The sequence below is a fragment of the Monodelphis domestica genome, chromosome 3 (assembly GCF_027887165.1).
Source record: "Monodelphis domestica isolate mMonDom1 chromosome 3, mMonDom1.pri, whole genome shotgun sequence".
NCBI classification, from domain to species: Eukaryota; Metazoa; Chordata; class Mammalia; order Didelphimorphia; family Didelphidae; genus Monodelphis; species Monodelphis domestica.
Window position 1 is genome coordinate 70316220 of NC_077229.1, and position 19555 is coordinate 70335774.

The 19555-nt window shown below is 39.0% G+C and overlaps 1 protein-coding gene across 1 annotated transcript in view; it reads right to left on the bottom strand.

Moving 5' to 3' along the window:
• The window catches only part of LOC103092531 (mucin-16-like), a 178052-nt gene that overhangs the window by 89313 nt on the left and 69184 nt on the right, over positions 1-19555 (bottom strand). The window contains exons 20-30 of the mRNA XM_056820976.1: positions 16509-16636; positions 16329-16396; positions 14596-14768; positions 13858-13890; positions 9859-9983; positions 9685-9752; positions 9169-9341; positions 7768-7806; positions 7420-7485; positions 1079-1206; positions 889-956 (exon numbers count right to left, since the gene is read on the bottom strand). Of these exons, the coding sequence (XP_056676954.1) occupies positions 889-956; positions 1079-1206; positions 7420-7485; positions 7768-7806; positions 9169-9341; positions 9685-9752; positions 9859-9983; positions 13858-13890; positions 14596-14768; positions 16329-16396; positions 16509-16636 (1069 nt within the window). The remainder of the gene's footprint in view (positions 1-888; positions 957-1078; positions 1207-7419; positions 7486-7767; positions 7807-9168; positions 9342-9684; positions 9753-9858; positions 9984-13857; positions 13891-14595; positions 14769-16328; positions 16397-16508; positions 16637-19555) is intronic.

Consider the following 19555-nt stretch of genomic DNA (forward strand, 5'->3'; position numbering starts at 1 on the left):
TTTACATCAATGGTTTAATTAGTGAAATTTAATTATTCAGAGAATACTCTTGAAAGAAGTGGCCCACTTTGAACAAAGGTTTGGAAAAAATTATAGATTTAGAGTTGAAAAGGACATTGGAAGCTGTCAAAAACAACCTTTTCATTTTAAAGATGAAGAAATTAAGGCTACGGCAGGTTATGTGACTTGCACAACGTCACACATCTAAGTGTCTAAGAGAAAGTTTGAACTCTGTTCTTCCTGATTCCATGCTTAGCACTTTATCCACTACATTGAAGTTAGCAGTGCCCTGCAAATTCACTCATATCTATGTTCACAAGGATGTATGGGATCTGATTATTTCAGTAATTTCTTTAGAGTAGTGGAAATATCATTGGATTTGAAGTCAAAGGGCCTGTGTTTAAATTCTGAATCTGACACAATCTTTGACTCTGGAAAAGTCACTGGAATCTACTTGGGTCATCTTCATTTTTCATTTGTAAATGAAAAAAGTGGCCCAGATGTCCTTGAAAGTCCCTTCTATCTTTCAATCTATGCTTCTAGAGAGAGTTAATGTTAATATGTACTAATCAATCATTTACTAAGCACTCACTTGGTGCCTCCTAAGTTGTTCCTTTTATGTGGAACTATAAAGAAAAAGCAAAAACAGTTCTAACATTGCCTTTGGAAGAGTTGTAGGGAAAGGAGTTTTTTTTTTCCATCTGAGAAAGGGTAGAAAGAGCCCGGAATATTTCTAATGACGTGTTGGTTGGAGGATTTTATCCACTGCTGCTTGGGAAAGAAGGAATTGCAATTGGGAAGGAGAGGAAGAACCAGCCTAGACATCATCTGAATCAGATGGGAATGTGGTTCCTGCTATTTGAGCTGATGGCTCCCAAAGACTCTCACCTCAACAAAGTCAGACTGCATCCCAAATAGTGAGAGCCAAGGCTGCCGTTTCCAAACACAGAGTTGAGCTGGAAGCAAAAGGAAAGAAAGGAACTGCTGAATACCTGGCTAAAGCAAGCCTGGGTACCCAGGGCTGAGGAAGAAATCTTTGCAGAGAGGAGGTGGAGGAGGAGTGGGGGTAGAGTCTCACCAAGTGCTGCAGGACAGACTCAGTGGAGTTGAATTTGCTGGAGCCCCTTTGACCCATGTCTGTTGTGTAGAACAGGTTGGTGATGGTGAAGTTGAGGGTGAAAATCTTTAAGTAGGAGTTCCCTGATGCTGTACAAGAGCAAAAGATACCTGCATGTGTGAGCCTCCAAAATGTTACACGAATGAGATATAATGCTTTGTTAACTTTCAAGTTCTATTTAAATATGAATGGTTATAGTCATTATTGTTATCATTACTTTTATTGCAGCTGGCACTGTCCTATTCCTTCCTCAGAGGAATGAACCCACTAATGAAACCTTGAGGAAACCGCTAGCCCTGTACATTTTCCTCTGGCAGTGTAAAAAAATTGTGGATTTGGAGTCAGAAGACCTGGATTCAAATCCTGGACCTATCATATCCTACCTTTGGACCTTTGGACCTTAGTTTCCTCACATGTAAAATGAGGAAATTCATCCACCTTCAAACGTAAGAACACATTATTTGAAAAAAATTGCTAAGAAATCTGAAAATTAATCTGGCAAAAACTAGAGACGAACCAACATTTTGTACAACTTAGCAAAATACAGTCCAAATGAGTTAGATATAAAAGATGAAATTATAAAACAACTAAGAGTACTTAAAATTTTCACTTTCAGATTTATGGAAAGGAAGACAGTTCATGATCACAGGAGGAATAGATGATAGCAAGGTAAAATGGACAATGATGTTAGCATGAAATTCAACCCCCCCAAAAAAACAAAAGCCATATAGATAAAATTAGAAGGGAATGAGGTAATAGGGATCTTTGCTTCCAATTCTTCTGAAAAGGGTCTCATTTCCAGTTTCCAATAATTCAAATTTATGAGTAAAAGCCAAGAGTGGTACAAATCCTCACATGCATTCTATCAAAGTACCCTTCAAAAAAACGATATAATGCCTTAGAATGAATTCTGGAATAGTATAACACACAAAAAGATAAACTGCAGTGAGTTTATAGCACAAAACAACTTAGTAGACCAGCAGGACAGATGGAATACACTGTGGTAGAGGTGGAAGTGAAACAAAGTACACCAGGGCAGTACCCCCCCACCAAGGCAACAAACCTTGAGCAGAACTGAAGCAGAAGCAAAGGTTTCTGAAGCTTTCAACCACAGACAATAAGAGAGGGCAAGACAATTGCTCAGAAGGAGATTACAAGAGTTCCCTTGCTGGTTCCAGGTGCAAGACCCTTGTTACATTGCTCATATACAGAAACAGCTCTCAGTCTGTGGACAAGATCTCAGGGTAAAGAGAAATGCTAGCAGACACCAGTGCTTGTAACCACAGGGGAGCAAGGGAGTCTGGTCACAGTTACAAAGAGTAAAAAATGGGATACTCACAAAACCAGAGCAAAACCTAGGAGAGTATTAAACACACCTTTGCTTACATTACACTACCTTTGAAGAACTGAAAGAAGATAGATGCCCAGAGTTAGTTCTGAAGTCAATTGCACAAAGAACCTGAACAGTGCTCTATTCATCACAGGTACATATCCCAATTTTAATAGTTTTTTTTTTAATTAAAAGCAAACAACAGAAAAAGAAACTCAACATAGAAACTTATTTTTGTGATAAGAGAAAACCAAAACACAAACTCAGAACACTACTGCTGGGGCATACAAAACTCCAAATAAAAAATAAGTATTGCTCTCAAACCCAAAAATAATTCATGGGAGAGCTCAAAAAATGATTTTAAAAATCAAATAAAAGAAGTGGAAGAAAAACTGGGAAAAGAAATGAGAGTGATACAGGAAAATCATGAAAAAGAGTCAATGGCTTGGTAAAGAAGACAACAAAAATATACTGAAGAAATTAATATCTTAAAAAACAGAATAGACAAGTTGGTAAAAGTGGCATAAAATGCAATGAAGAGATGAACTTTTTAAAAACCATAATTACCCAAATGAAACAATATGTACAAAAATACACTGAGGACACAAACTTCTTGAAAGGCAGAATTGGCCCTATTGAAAAAAAGAGGTTCAAAAACTCACTCAGGAACCGAATTTTTTAGAAAGTAGAATTGGCCAAATGGAAAATGAAGTACAAAAGTTCACTCAAAAGAAAAATCATATCTTAAAAAATTAGATTTGGGCAAGAGGAAGCCCATGAGACATTAAGAAACAATCAAAGTCAAAAAAATAAAAAATGGAAAATGTGAAATCTTTCATTGGAAAAACTAACTTGGAAAACAAATCCATTAGAGACAATCTAAGAATTAATCAGATATCCAAAAGCCATTAAAAAAAAGAGCTTAGGCATTATCTTTCAGGAAGTTATCAAGGAAAACTACAATGATATTCTAGAACCCCAGGGCAAAATAGAAATTGAAAGAATCCATCAATCACCTCCTGAAAGAGATCCCAAAAGGATAATTCCAAGGAATATTATAGCCAAATTCCAGAACTCTCAGGTCAAGGAGAAAATGTTAACCGGAGGCAAAAAGAATCATGGAGCCATAGTCAGGATCACACAAGATTTAGCAGATTCAACATTAAAGAATCAGAGGACATGGGATATGATACTCAAAAAGGCAAAGGAACTAGAACTTCGACCAAAACTCACTTACCCAACAAAAAAATGATCATAATCCTTCAGGAGAAAAAAAACTGGTATTCAACGAAACAGAGGTCTTTTAAATATTCCTGATGAAAAGGCCAGAGGTAAATGGAAAATTTGACTCTCAAATACAAGATTCAAGAGAAACATGAAAAGGTAGATGGGAAAAGAAAGTCACAGGATTTCAATAAGATTAAACATGTCTATCCATGCAAGAGATAATTCTTGTAACTCCAAAGAACTTTGTCATTATTAGGGTAGTTAGAAGGAGTATACATAGAGGGCAGGGGTGTGGGTTAAATATGATAGGAGAGAATAAATTAAAATATAAAAGAAAAATCTGAGAAGGAATAATGTGTTGGGAAGAAGAGGAAGAGAAAAGTAAAATGGGCTGAATTATTCCACATAAAAGAGGTATGAAGAGCTTTTACTGTATAGGAGAAGATAGGAGAGCTTAGGAGGAGAGTATATAAACCGTATTGTCATTTTATTGGTTCAATGAGGGGAAAAACATACACAATCAATTGGTTATAAAAATCTATCTTACCCTACAGGAAAGTAGGAAGGGAATGGGGTCAGAGTAGGGGGTAAGGGGACTGATAAAAAAGAGGGAAAATTGAGGAAGGTGGAGGCCAGAACCTGAACAAAGAAAAATAAGATGGAGAGTATACTCAGTAATCACAATGGAGCAAAAAAATTTTTACACATCTCTCTAATAAAGTCCTCATTTCTCAAATACATAGAGAAATGAGTTGAATGTTGCCAGGAATCATCAAAGACCATGCTGTTTGACATGGTCACACATGGAAACTGGGGACTGGGAAACACCCACTGAAACCCCCCTAAGTGACTTTCCTTATTAACATCCCTTTATTATTATAATTGCTAGATTATTATTCTTACTTAATATTTGGTTCATGTTGATTCTACCCTCTGACCCCATACTTAGCAACGTTATTTTTGTTGACTATCTCCTTGGTTATCAGGTTCTATGTAAACATGTATGTTGAAAAATGATTGTGTGCCAAAAAAGCATGTACTCTCTGAAGCTATAAAATAAACAAACCCTATACAATGGCAGAACACTGAGTGATGCCTAAGCACAGGTCTGATCACTCAGTCATCTCTCATGTCATTATTCGCCTGACTGTTCCACCTAGTCAGAAGGACCCTCCACTTTGGGAGACCAAGGGCTGGCTCTCAAAAGAATGTATAATAATAAAAGTCATTCCCCCGTTGATAAATGGCCAAAGGACATGAAAAGGAAGTTCTCAGGAAAAGTAATTAAAGCTCTCTTTAGACATGCAAGAAATGCTCTAAATCACTACTATTTAGAGAAATGCAAAGTAAAATAAATCTGAGGTATCTCTTTACAGTCTATCAGATTAGCTATTATAATATGAAAGGAAAATGACAAAACTTGGAGGGAAGGGGACAGAGCGGTAGCTCAGTGGATTGAGAGCCAGGCCTAGAGACGGGAGGTCCTGGGTTCAAATCTGACCTCAGACACTTCCCAGCTGTGTGACCCTGGGCAAGTCACTTGACCCCCATTGCCTAGCCCTTACCACTCTTCTGCCTTGGAGCCAATACACAGTATTGACTCCAAGACGGAAGGTAAGGGTTTTAAGAAAAAAAAAACTTGGAGGAAAAAGTTGAGGTACTAATGCCCCATTGTGGGAGTTGTGAATTGATTCAATCATTCTGGAAAGCAGTTTAAATCTACATCCAAAGAGTTCAGTATATGCCCTTTGAACCAGTAATACAATTATTAGGCTTATATCCCAAAGAGACAAAAAACAAAAATGGGAAGGACTTATATGTACAAAAATATTTAAAACAGCTCTTTTATGGGTGACAGCAAGGAAATAGAAAGTGAGGGCATGCGCATCAAATGGGGAATGACTAAGTTATACTATATGACTGTGATAGAATACTATTGTGCTCTAAGAAATGACAAGCAAGCTCAGAATAACCTGGAAATATTTACATGAACTGAAGCAGAGTGAAGTAAGCAGAAACAGGCGAATATTGAATGCAGTGACAGGAATATAGTGCAACAAACAATGGCAAAAACAGCTATTCTCAGCTGTACAATGATCCAAAACTATTCCAAAGGACTCATGATTTTTATAAATGCCATCTGCTTCCAGACAAAAAGAATTGAAAAAAATCTGAATCCAGACCAAAACACATTTTTTCAATTTCTTTCCATAAAAGAATTAATATGGGGAAATGTTTTACATGGTTACATATATAAAATCTATATAAGACTGCTTACCATCTCAATATTCCTTAAAATTTCTTGGAAATTGTAGTTAAACATAATTTAGGAAAATTTAATTTAATTTTATGTCTAATTCTCTTTTTTTTTTAATTTAGAATATTTTCCCATCATTACATGATTCATGATTCCCTCCTCTTCCCTCCTCCCTTCCAGAGGTGACAAGCAGTTTCACTGGATTATACATGTATCATTTTTCAAAACTTATTTTCATGTTATTCATATTTTCATTAGAGTGATCTTTTAACATCAAAACCCTAATCATATTCATATGGAACTACATAATTGATCACATGTTTTTCTTCTGCATTTCTGTTCCCACAGTTCTTTCTCTGGAAGTGGATTGCATTCTTTCTCATAAGTTCTTCTGAATCATACTGGGTCATTGAATTGCTACTAGTGGAAAAGTTCATTACATTCTATTGTGCCATAATATATCAGTCCCTGTGTACAATGTTCTCCTGGTTCTGCTCCTTTCACTCTGCATCAATTTCTGAAGGCCTTTCCAGTTCACATGGAATTCCTCCAGTTCATTATTCCTTTCAGCACAATAGTATTCCATCTCCAACATATACCACAATTTATTCAATCATTTCCCAATTGATGGACACCCCCTCATTTTCCAATTTCTTGCCACCACAAAGAATACAGCTATAAATATTTTTGTACAAGCCTTTTTCCTTATTATCTTTGGGGTACAAACCCAACAGTGGTATGGCTGGATCAAAGGGCAGGCATTCTTTTAAAGCCCTTTGGGCATAGTTCCAAATTGCCCTCCAGAATGGTTGAACCAATTCACAACTCCACCAGCAGTGTATTAATTTCTCTATTTTGCCACATGCCCTCCAACCTTTATTACTTTCCTTTGCTTCCTTGGAATCGATTACTTATTATCAGTTCTAAGACAGAAAATATGGATTTTTTAAAAATTAATCATGAAAGGGATATTTTCAGAAAAACCTGGGGAGGTTTGCATGAAATGTCTTGGGATAAAGTGAGTGGCACCAGGAGAACCATTTATATAATAACAGCAACATTGTAAAGACAAATAATTTTGAAAGGTATCTGATCAGTGTCATGACCACTTAAAATTCCAGAGGACCAATGATGAAACATGATAGCTTTGGGCAGAGTGTTGTTATTGGATTCAGGGAGCAGAATAGGAAATATAAATTTGGAAACAACCAATGAGAGAATTTGTTTTGTTGGATTATATTTCTTACAAGGTTTGCTTTTTCCTTTCAATTGGGGGAAAGGGAGGTATAGAGAAGATAGATTATTTTATTGGAAAATTTTAATTTTATTTTATCATGAGAAGTAGTAGGTTTGTTTAGATAACCTGGAAGTTCACTTCCAGATCTAAATCCATGATGTTATGATTCTATAACCTCATAGCTTTCAATTTCATAATTAAATGCATTAAAACATATAAAAACATTAATCAAAAACGCAAATGATCCCTACCTGTGGTGATGGGGGATGATGATGAAGTCAGAGGGGATGTTAAAGTGATGGGTTTTATCACTGGAGCTGAGGAAGAAGAATTATCATGAATGAAAACTATGGACCAAATTGCCATGACATTATCATGGGGAGGGGCTATGAAATATAACGAAAATTGTCTCTGTTTCCCATAGTCATTGAGTTATGTGTGAGGACTGAATTATGGGAAGGAAAGGAACTGGGTTTTTCTAGTAACTTTCTCTCTTTAGCACTCCTATCCCAGCTTCTCCTTCCAAGGATATGCTGTGGGAACAGGGTAAGAATGTACAAAATGTGTCCGCTATTTGGTCCCAGGATAAGAACACTCACTGGTTGTGAAGGTGGGGAGACTCATCTGATGGTTGTAATCTGTGGAGAGAGAAAATAGCCATGGGGTTAGGGTTAGGAGAGAAACAAAAGAAAATGACTCCACCTATAATTAGGTAGTGTGGTGGATAGAGAGCTGGACTTGAAGTCAGGAAGACTTGAGTTCAAAATTGGCCTCAGATGCTTACTAACTGTGAGACCCTGGGCAAGTCATGTAACTTCTGTCTGCCTCAGTTTCCTCAAGGGTTCTTCAAGGGTTTTTTCAAGGACTAAATGAGATGGTTGCTTAGCACTTGGCATAGTGACTGGCACATAGGTAGCACTATAAAGATGTTAGCTATTATTATTATTATTATTATTATTATAGCTTCAAGAGAACTCTGAGTTGATTAAATCCAAGTCCAATCTCCTCACTTTATAGATGAGGAGCTTGGACAGCTCGGTGCCAGGATCCAAGAGAGACCACTTCATGAGATACATATCCAAGGTCCCAACCTCTACTGCCCAACATTTTTTCTTTGACCTGTGAGCCCCCAATGTCTTTTTAACCAAACAAATCCACAAGTACTCAGTGCTTGACTCTAGAGATGCAAAGAAGAAAATGAAATAATCCTAGGCCTCAAGGACATTGCATGGCATTGGGGGGAAACAATATGCACTGGGGAGAGAAACATGTTTGTGCTACATAAATACAAACTAATGTGAGGGGGAACCACCAGTGGCTGGAGGGTATTAGAAAAGGCCTCACATAGAAAGTGTTGTGTGAGTTGAGCTCTGAAGAAAACCAAGTAATCTAAAAGATTCCCTCTAAAAGAGGAAATTCTATGCTTCTAAACATGGAGTTAGTCTGTGCAAAGGCATGGAAATAGATAAATAATATTCTATACATATAACTGAACTATAGATGATTCATATATAATAAGCCTAGAAAGGTGGGTTGGAACCAGATTGTGAAAGAATCTATATGACCAAATGGGGAGTTTGTTCATATTCAGTTGTAGAAGTGATAGGGAGCCTCTGATGTTTTAGGGAGTAGGGGAGAGGCGTTGTCAAGTTTGTACTGTAGCACAATCTTTTTAACAGCTGTACAGAGAATGGATTGGAGAGAGAACTACTTGATGTGGGGAGTTCAATCAGGGATATTTTGCAATAGCCCCAGTAATGGGATGAGGGCTTGAGTTAAGGAGCTAACTTTTGAGTTGTGAGAAGAGTGACAGAAATAACAAGATCTGGCAACATTTGATAAACACAACATGCAACTGATACCCTCAGAGGTAGGTGTGGAGGACCTTGGAGACAGAACTAGATACTGATAGAGAGAGGGATGTTTTTAGGTCACATTTCAAAAAATGTGACCAAGCCCGAGAGGTCAAGAAGGTGCATTTCCTGAGCTGGTCTTCTCACCATTGAGATATAGACTGTCCTTCTCCAGAGTGTAAGGCCCCAGCTTGGTGATGCCCTGGGTTTGATTGCTCAGCTCCCAGTAAACTCCTTCTCTATCTAGCCCAGGAATGGTGGGGTCTCTCTGATATACACAGACAGTGTCCACTCTGGTTGCTGTCCTGTTCCTCACAGGTCTGGAAAGAAAAATATTATAGTGAGCCTGAATCACTTGAGGGCAGTGCCTTACCTAAGTCAAAGTTAATTACCCAAAGAAACCAAAAAACTTTCTATGCTTTGGATGTACAGGTGTTTCCCAATCACACTGAAATATTCCAGCCTTCTCGTTGGGTATCCTCTCTCTTCATGTGAGAAAGGATGGGTAGCAAGACTAAAGTGCCCTTAGTGTCCACTTGCAGAGAGGACCAGAAACCCCCTGGCTTGGGAAGATCAAGGAAGCCCCACTGGGGAGAAGAGAGGCCTAGGCTGGGCTTCCTTTGAGTTGGTCATGTGTATGCTGGTCCCTAACCAAGCTCTTACCTTAGCAAGGTCAACCTGCATCCCAAATAGCCCAAGCCAAGGCTGGTCTTCTCAAACACAGGACTGAGCTGGAAAAGACAGGAGAGGCAGAATGAACTCGTTTGGGCCTGGAGCCAAGAGGGATGTGGGAGAGGCTAGTCAGCAGTGGGGGGGTAAAGAAGTAGGGAGCCTCACCAGCCGCTGTAGGACCCTTTCTGTAAAGTTGAATTTACTGGAGTCCTTCTGTTCCATGTCTTCTGTGCAGAGCAAGTTAGTGATGGTGAAGTTCAAGGTGAAGAGCTCCAGGATAGAGGCTCCAGCTACAGAAGACAGAAAGATAGGTATAGATATAGATATAGATATAGATATAGATATAGATATAGATATAGATATAGATATAGATATAGATATAGATATAGATATAGATATAGATATGGATATATAGATATAGATATAGATATAGATATAGATATAGATATAGATATAGATATAGATATAGATATAGATATAGATATAGATATAGATAGATATATATTACTGAGCCCCAGGCATGTTATCTCCCTCTGTGCTACCTTGGCAGCTTCATCTTCTCCCAGGGGCTCAATGACCTCTATAAAAATGTGCAGCCCTAGTCTCTCCTTTGAGATCCAGGATCACTTCACTAACTGCCTATGGGCATTTGGAACTCATTATCTTCCCCAAAAAAACCTACCCCCCCTTTCAAACTTATATTGTTGTCAAAGGTACCACCATCTTTCCAGTTATCAAGGCTCACAACCTAGTTTTTCATCCTCAGCTCCTCATTCTCCCTCATCTCATCTGTCTAATCAGCCACCAAACCTTGCCCATTCTACCTCTCCAATCTCTCTTGTACCTGTCCCTCTTCTCTTCATTCACACAGCTATTAAAGGACTACAATATGCCAGGCACTGTGCCAAGTGCTAAGGATGCAAAGAAAGATAAAAGATGGTCCCTGCTCTCAAGGAGCTCCATGTAAATAACTCTGGCCCAGGCCTGGTACCTAGTAAGGGCTATTACATGCTAGCCATCCTCATAATTATTATATGTAATAAATAAGATACACATAGGAGACTTTGGAGATAATCAACAGTTGCAAAGTTATAAGATGAAAGAAGGCTCGTGTTCTTTCACCAAGTCTCTCCCTCCAATTCATCTTCCAAACTATGGTTAAACTTATTGTAGTAAAGTACATGCTTAAATATGCCACTCCTTGAGCCCATGAATACCAGTGGCTCCCTATCACCTCTACGTTCAAATACATACTGCTTGGTTTGACATTTAAACCCTTCACAAATTGACCCTGTGACTACCTTTCTAGCTTTGTCATATATTTTCTCTCCTTCCTTCACTTAACAGTTCCTTCTGGCTCCATCTCCCATCACCATGTCTTTGCACAAATTGTTCTCCCAGCCTAGATTGTGCTTGTTCCTCTTCACCTCTGCCTCTTAGACTCTGTAGTTTCCTTCAAAATTCATGTCATATGTCAAATAAGGCCTTCTCTCCAACTAGCATTTTACCTCCAAAATAATCTTTACATTTCTTTTGTACATATTTTACATACACGTGTGTTATGAGTTCTCTACCCTAAAAGGATTTAAGGTCTTTGAAGGCTAGGATTACTTAACTTTTGTCTTTGTGGCCCTAGCACCCAGAAAAACATGTGCCATTTAGTAACATTGGCCTCCTCGCTGTTCTCTGGCTCTCTCCCTGTCCAGACTACTCTCCCTCCTCCATGCCAAATATTGACCTACTTGGCTTCCTTTAAGTTGCAACTAAAACCCCTTCTTTTACAAGAAGCTTTTCCCAATCCCAGTTAATTTCAGTGTCTTTCCTCTATTAATTACTTCTATTTATCCTTGACAAAATTAGCTGTCTATATATTTGTTTACAGGTTTTCTCCTCTGTTGGTATGCAAGGTCATAGAGAGCAGGGACTGTTTTTTGATATTTGGGGGGATTTATAGTAGTGGTGATTGTCATTTTCAGCAGTTCATACCATGTCTGGCAGAGAGTAGGTGCTTAATTGATACTTGACTGATTGACTTAATGATTGATGAAACAAAGGTCAGAGCAGCCCTAGATCAATCTGCTAATTTCATGGGTCTCCCAGCAGAGCAGGAGGCATAGCTGGGAATAGCATGGCTTGAGGTTCCAGAACACTTATAAATCAAGAAAGAGAAAGTATTTCTTATGTTTCTAATGTAATTGTTAAATCTGCCATTGGTCCAGACTGGGCTAACATGGGATACAATCCTTCTTACAGACTTCAAAGATCTTGAAAAATTCTAGTTTCATTGACAAATGTTTAGCAGCTATTTTGTTCTGTGCTAGGCAGTGTACTGGACCCTCAGCATACAAAAATATAGAAGAAATGAAAATGAGGTCTTGCCCTCAAGGATCTTACATTCTATGAGAGGACATAGCACACCTAAGTGGAAAAATATATACATGATAATACTAACATCTAAGAGGGACCAGGAAAGCTTCCTGTAAAAGGTGCCACGTGAACTGAGACTTGAAGGAAGCTGAGGATTCTACAAGGTAGAAGAGGAGGGGAAGTGGGAATGTTTTTCAGGAATTGTGAAACCCTATGCAAAGACACCAACATAGAAGATGGAATGTCAAATTTGAGGGGCCCAAGTAGTATGTTATATCTGTATTCCGACTTTGTAGATATATGCAAGAAAGAGGCAATTACCCCCATACTATGGTGGAAAAGGGAATACCCAGATGTGGTTTTTAGACACGCTAGCCCAAGAATTCACTCTCAGCAACAGCTTGCCTGGCCTTCCTGCTACACCAGTAAGTAGATTTCTCTGCCTCCTTTTCAAAACTCCCTCTATCTCTCCAGTGCTCTCATCTTAAGGAAATGAAACATTTGAGGAAAAGAAGTAGAGACCCAGATGGTTCCTACTATTGCTTTGGAGAATGATGATGGAGCAAGAGATGTGACTGGAGAAAATGTGGTTATTGAAGTAACTGAGAATAAAATCATTATGAAATAAAACCATCCATCATGAAGGAAAATGAAGGGTAGGGAATATAAACCTTAAAATTTCTTAGACTTATACATGTTGGAAATTTCACCATTGGGAAATTTCATACATGAAAAATTTCCTATTGATAGTGGGAACTCTATTGGAATGTGAACCCCATTGGCATGGGAGGTTCCTCCTCCTCCCTTCTTAAGATTACTTTAGGACAGAAACCTTTTGCTGAACAATGGAAAGGGCTTTGACCTATGCTTAAGCATAGAACAGGAATTTCTTTGAGTCATGATTGATTTTAGAATTGATACAATAGAGATACTTGGAATGACAGAACCAGGTCTTGGAAAATACAATTTCCACCCCACTCAGTCCTAACAGGATTTAGGAAGGGCTGCAGCAAAGGATCAAGGTTTAATTATTTGAGAATATGGCCTTCAACAGACATGTGCAAAGCCACAGACCTCTGGGCGGTCCTGGGTTAAGCTAGAGCCACCATTGGCACAGGGAAGACATGGACAGTGATTGGTAGGTGTGAGAACTGAGGGGAGGGAACTTGGATGGTTTCCTTAAAGAGAGAGGGGTCTGAGGACTGAGGGTGGTTGGTTGGAGAGGTGGTACTTTGAGAGTCGGCTCTGAAGAAAGCTGGAGGTGGAGGCCCCTGAGACTGTTTCTCCATTTTGGTCACGTGAGTAATAGGGACTGATCTCCTTTCTTTGCCCCAGCTATCTAAGGGCTTGGGCCTTTTGGCCCAGCCTAAACAGAAGGGGTATTTAAGCCCTATTCCCTTCTCTCCCCTTTCTCTCTCCCTCTCTCTCTCTATCTCTAATTCCTTTCTTCCTCCTGTTTGTAATTAAACTCCATAAAAGGTTGACGGCTGACTTGAGTTTTCATTTAGGAATTACATAGCTGAATTCCTTGGTGACCTTAAATTAATATATATCAGTCTTTTAAAGTGATTTCCTTCTCACAGGAAGACTTCAAGGTTCTCCAGAATATTGTAGAAATCTCTTTTGCTTCCTAACCTGGTTTTAATTCTCAGTCCTGAGCAATAAGGACAGGGAGAAGGAAGGAACTTTCTTCCTTGATCCTACTTTCACTCCATTATCCTTTTTCCCTCCTCCCAAAGTCCAAGGTGAAATGGGTGATCAGTTTCCTTAAGGATAAATCAAAAACTGAATACTTACTACTTGCAGTGGAAGTCTGTTTATTATTATAACCTGTGGAGAGAAAAAGAGGTGGGGGGAAGAGGAAGAGAAGCAATTGATGAGAAGTTTGGGGAGCACTGGGGTATCACTAGTGGTAAACTGCCTAGAGTCAGCACTAGGTCTGACTTAATGGTCACTCTATTCTAGCTTAGTCCCTTCCCACATTTCAAGTCATTGAACTAACATGAAGAGGAGAAACTACAGAAATCAAATTGGGTCTGTAGAGGGGTAAGGGTTCTTAATCTTTTTGTGTCATATACTCCTTGGAAAGTCTGGTAACATCTATGGATCCCTTTTAAGAATCACATCTCAAATGTATAAAATGAAAATGATTTTTTTAAAAAGTAACCAATTCTATATAAAAGTCATCAAATTGTTTTTAAACAAGTTCATGAAGGGGCATGTATGGGACACAGTGAATAGAAAGATAGGATTGGAGGTGGAAGGTCTTGGGTTCAAATTAGGCCTCAGATACCTCCCAGCTGTATGACTTTAAGCAAATCACTTAACTGTAATTGCCTAGCCCTTGAAACTCTTCTGCCTTAAAACAGATACTTGATATTGCTTCTAAGACAGAAGATATTTTTAAATGAGTTCATGGAAACCAGGTTATGAATTTCTACATCAGGGAAAGTGTGAATGTGGCAGATAGACCATTTCTTGAGAAGGAAAGGAGCCAGGGAAAAGGAAATGCATGTCCAAAATGAGGCTGCTCACCATTGAGGAAGAGGCTGTCCCTGTCCAGGGTGTAGGGGCCCAGCCTGGTGATGCCATAGGTGTGGTTGCTCAGCTCCCAGTAAACCTTCACTCGGTCCAGGACAGGGCTGGTGGGGACTTCACGATGGACACACACAACATCCACTCCAGTGGCTTCCCCATCCTTCACAGGCCTAGGGGAAGACATTGATAGGGAGCCTGAAAACTCCTGGGAAGGATGCTTTAGACAAGGTCGAGTTAGTTACCCCAAGAATGGGTTATCAGTGCTTCCAGTAAACTCTTTCCTTAGCTTTTCCATAGCTGTGAGTGAGTGTGTTCTGTGTATGAACTTATGCAGTTTTCTTGGGAGAATCTGTATTGCAATGCTTCAACCTAGTTTTGGAACAGGCTTAAAGAAAAAGGAATTGTTATCCTAGAGCAGGACCAAACAGGATGGGGAAGCAGAAAATATTAGCCAATGTTTCTATAATACTTTAAAGTTCACAAAGGAAACAGCACAGTGGATGGCATGGCTAGGAATACTGAGGTTCTTCTTCTAGCATGGTTTAGTGGGCAACGAGTTGGACATGGAATTGAGAGATCTGGGTTCAAATCCATCTCACTCAGATTCATTAGCTGTAAGGCCCTTGAACACCTAATTTCTAGTAGCCCCATCTTTAAAACAGGGATAACATAAGCATCTGGCTTACAGAGTGGCTGTTTAGGATCAAATGAGATCACATGTGCAGGCTTTGCAAATTTTAAAGCATTTTATGTGGTCTCCCAAATGCTTTAATAGCTTAGCTAAGATTTTTGGGATGCCTTGCAGAAATGCCTTATTAATTTATTTGGGCCTTACCACAGTCACCCAATATGTACGACTGGTGTGGTGGTAGCATGAAAACACTAATTTCACATATTAGGGAAAAAATATTATTGTCCCCATTTTTATAGATGAGGAAACAAGCTCAGAGAGGTAAATGACCTGCCCAATAGAGTTAATAATTACTATTAGGGTGGGATTCAAACCTAAATCTCCCAACTCCAACTCAAGGCCTTTCCCCACTTTACCATCCTAGAAAAGGAAATGAGTTTGAATTTCTAATATCAATTCTTTGATTTTTGTTTCTGTCACAACTTTGGGGCCTCAGTTTCCTTCTCCTTAAAATGAAGGAGTTGAACTGGAGGTCCTGTCCAGCTCTATTATATACCTTTCATCTGTAAAAGAAAGGTGTGTAAGGGGTTGGCCTTGCTGGGCTCTAGGTTCTCCTCGAATAATCATATCCTGTGATTTAAGGGAAAGCAGGAGGATCTAGTACTCCTCAAGGAGCTGATAGTGTAGTGGATAGAGCACCAGGCCTGGATTCAAGAAGACCCAGGTCCAAATCTGGTCTCAGACATTTACAACTGTGTGACCTTGGGCCAGTCACTTAAGTTCTGTTTGACTCATTTCCTTCACCTGTCAAAGAGGGTGATAACAGCATGTTCCTCTGATGACAAGAGCATCTGTTCCACAGTGTTGTCAGGATCAAATGAGATCGTGTTTGTAAAGTGCTTGGTACAATACCTAGCACATAGTAGATGCTCATTCCCTTCCCTTTCCCTTCCAAGATAGCCAGTCATAAGAATGGCTGGATTCCTTCCAGCTTGGGAGATGAGGAGGAAGCAAACAAAAGGGAAGACCCAAGCCAGCCCCAGTGGAGACAAGCAGGAGCTCTAGACATGTGTGGTCCAGTCTTTCCCAGGGCTCTCACCTCAGTGAGGTCAGCTTACACCCGGAATAGCTAGAAGCCAGGCTACTGTTCTTGAACACGCCTCTGAGCTGGAATACAGAAGAGGGAAAGGGATGAGTAAATAAATGCATAGAACAGAGCAGGATCCCCAGCCCTGTGGACTGAGAAAAGCACCGTCAGGCTAGATACAGGGAGACTCACTAGGCGCTGGAGGACTCTCTCTGTGGACGTGAATTTCTCTGAGCCTGGCTGCCCCATATCTTCTGTGTACAGCAGATTGGTTATGGTGAAATTCATAGTAAAAAGTTCCAGCCTTGGTCTCCCAGTTGCTATAAGAAAAGGATAAAAAAAAAAATCCTCATCTCATCTCTGAGCACACACCTTAACAAAATAAACACCACTATCCTTTCAGTGTCCTGGACACAAACTTTGTCCACCATCCTTAACTCTTCCCATTCTCTCACTCCTCCCCTTCAATTGCTTGCCAAGACTCAGTGATTCTATACTCATATCATCTCTCTCATCAGTCCCCTTCTCCCCACTTTATGTGGCTACCACTCTAATCCAACAACCAACACCTACTGTTGCCTGGATTCTTGTTACAACCTAACTGATCTGCCAGCTTCCATGCTCACCACCCCTTCCCATCCACCTTCCACCCAGCTACTGAGAAGATTAAATGGGTGCTGGACCATCTTTTATTGATCCTAACTTTTAACCACCATGCTTCCTAGGTACCCCAACCTAATCCTCTTTCCCAGATCAGTGTCTAATACAGAGTGAGCACCTCATCAGTTGAAATGGAACAAGGAAATAGGGACTGTCAGACAGTCAATGAAGAGTTTGGGGAAAACATATAAGGGCCACTCTTTCTAAAAGGCATCAGGAGCCCATGATGAAAAATGCTATCCCACAGCCAAAAAAAGGAAACTTTTAGAGTCTGCAGATCAAAGCAGGCCATCTATATTTCCTTCAAGAGTTTTTTATTGTTTATGTGATGAGTTTCTTCTGTCATAGCATGAGCAATATGGAAATATGTATTATATAAAAACAGTGCCTGGGGAAGTGGGGGGAAAGGAAAGAGAGAGAAAGTCTGAATGCTAAAATATCAGAAAACAAGTTTCTGCAAGTAACTAAAAATAAATTATTTTTTAAAATTAAAGTTAATGGCAGAAACTAGGTATTGACCAGTATCTCACACCCACAAGGTCAAAATGGGTATACGGTTTAGATATAATGGCTGATACCAAAACTAAATTGTGGGAACATAGAATAGTTTACCTGCCAGATCTATGGAGAAGGGAAGAATTTATGACCAAACATGAGAGAGAGAGAGTATTATAAGATATAAAATGAATCATTTTGATTTGAAATAAAAAACTTTAGTACAAACAAAACCAGTGTAGCCCAGATTAGAAGGGAACAACAAACTGAGGGAAAAATTTAAAAACAAGTTATTCTCCAATTTTACAAGTGATGAAAGAATACAAAAAGCAATTTTCAGATGAAGAAATCAAAGCTATCAATAATTGTATGGAAAAATGTTCTAAATCACTCTTGATTAGAGAAATGAAAATTAAAATAATTTCAAGGTACCACCTAACAACTATCATATTGGCCAATGTGACAATGAAGGAAAGTGATAAATTTTGGAGAGTATATGGCAAAATTGGGACATTCATGCATTATTGGTGGAGTTGGGAACTGATCCAACCATTCTGGAAGGCAATTTGGGACAATGCCCAAAGAGCTATAAAATTGTTCCTATAATACTTCTATTGAGTCTGTATCCCAAAGAGATAATCAAAAAAGCAGAAAGGACCTACTCGTACAAAAAAATATTTATAGAAGTTCTTTGTGTGGTGGCAAAAAATTGGAAATTGAGGGGATGTCCATCAGTTGGGGAATGGCTGAACTGTAATATATGCTGGTTGATGAAATATTATTGTTCTACAAGAAATTATAAGGACAATTTCAGAAAAAGCTGGAAAAAAACTATATGAACTGATGCAGAGTGAAATGAGCAGAACAGGAGAATACTGTACGCAGCAACAGCAATATTCTAAGATAATCGACTATGAAAGACTTAACTACACTCAGAAGTGAAATAATCTTGGACAATTCTGAAGGATTTATGACAAAGAATGCTATCCACCTCCAGAGAAAGAAATGGAGAAGTCAGATGCAGATCAAAGCATTCACGTTCGTTTATGTATGGTTTTATTTTATGGTTTTGGATTTATATGAGTATTGTCTTACAACAATGAATGATATGGAGGGATATATATATATATATATATATATATATATATATATATATATAATCCAGTTCAAATTGCTTACCATCTCTCCAAGAGGGGTGACAGAAGGGAAGGAGGAAGACAATTTGTACCTTATAATTTCAGAAAATGTATATTGAAAATTTAATTACATGTAGTTGAGAAAATAAAATATATTTGAATAAAATCATTTTTTAAATTAAAGTTTAAAATTTTTTCAAGATAAAAGGCTACTTATAATATAATATCAGGCTATTAAGCAACATGCTGACCATATGTGGCCTGATCTCTCAGCAGTGCTGAATGATATACTGCTTCTCTAATAACATAGGTAGTTTTCTATTAGAAATAGATACCTGAACTCTTCTTGATCAGCAACAAATAAATAAGAGAGGAAATTCAGTCAGAGCTGAATAAAAGGGATCCTTCAGAGATTTTATGTTACATGAGTCACTTTCCTTCCCTCAAGTTTTTTGTACAGAAAATGGCTTGATGATTTGACTCCATTCCTGACCTAAGACCATCTAGAGGCTCTTGTCCCCTCATCCTCATCTCCCCCCACATCGAGAGTTCCAAATTTGACCTTGTCCACCAGACTGACTGCCAGGAGCCATGTAGGGACAATGATATCTGAGACAGCCACTTATCCAATTCTGGCCTCTGACCAGTTCTGGGTTCTCCTGGCTATGGGAGTGCTTGGAAACTCAGAGGCCAGAGCATTATAGGACCAGGTCTCAGGAATCACAGAACTACTATGTAGGAACCAATGCATAACGAGGGGCCAACAGGCATTCCTGGATGGAGAACAATGCCTCAAAAAAGGACCAGATTTAGAGGTAAATGCCTGGATTTGGTACTCAGAGTATAAGCCAAATGCAAGTGTGAAGATAGAATTATCTGTCTATTTTAATGAAATCAATCAGCAAACTTTAACTCAATCAATCAGGAACTCAAAGCACCCCTAAAAAG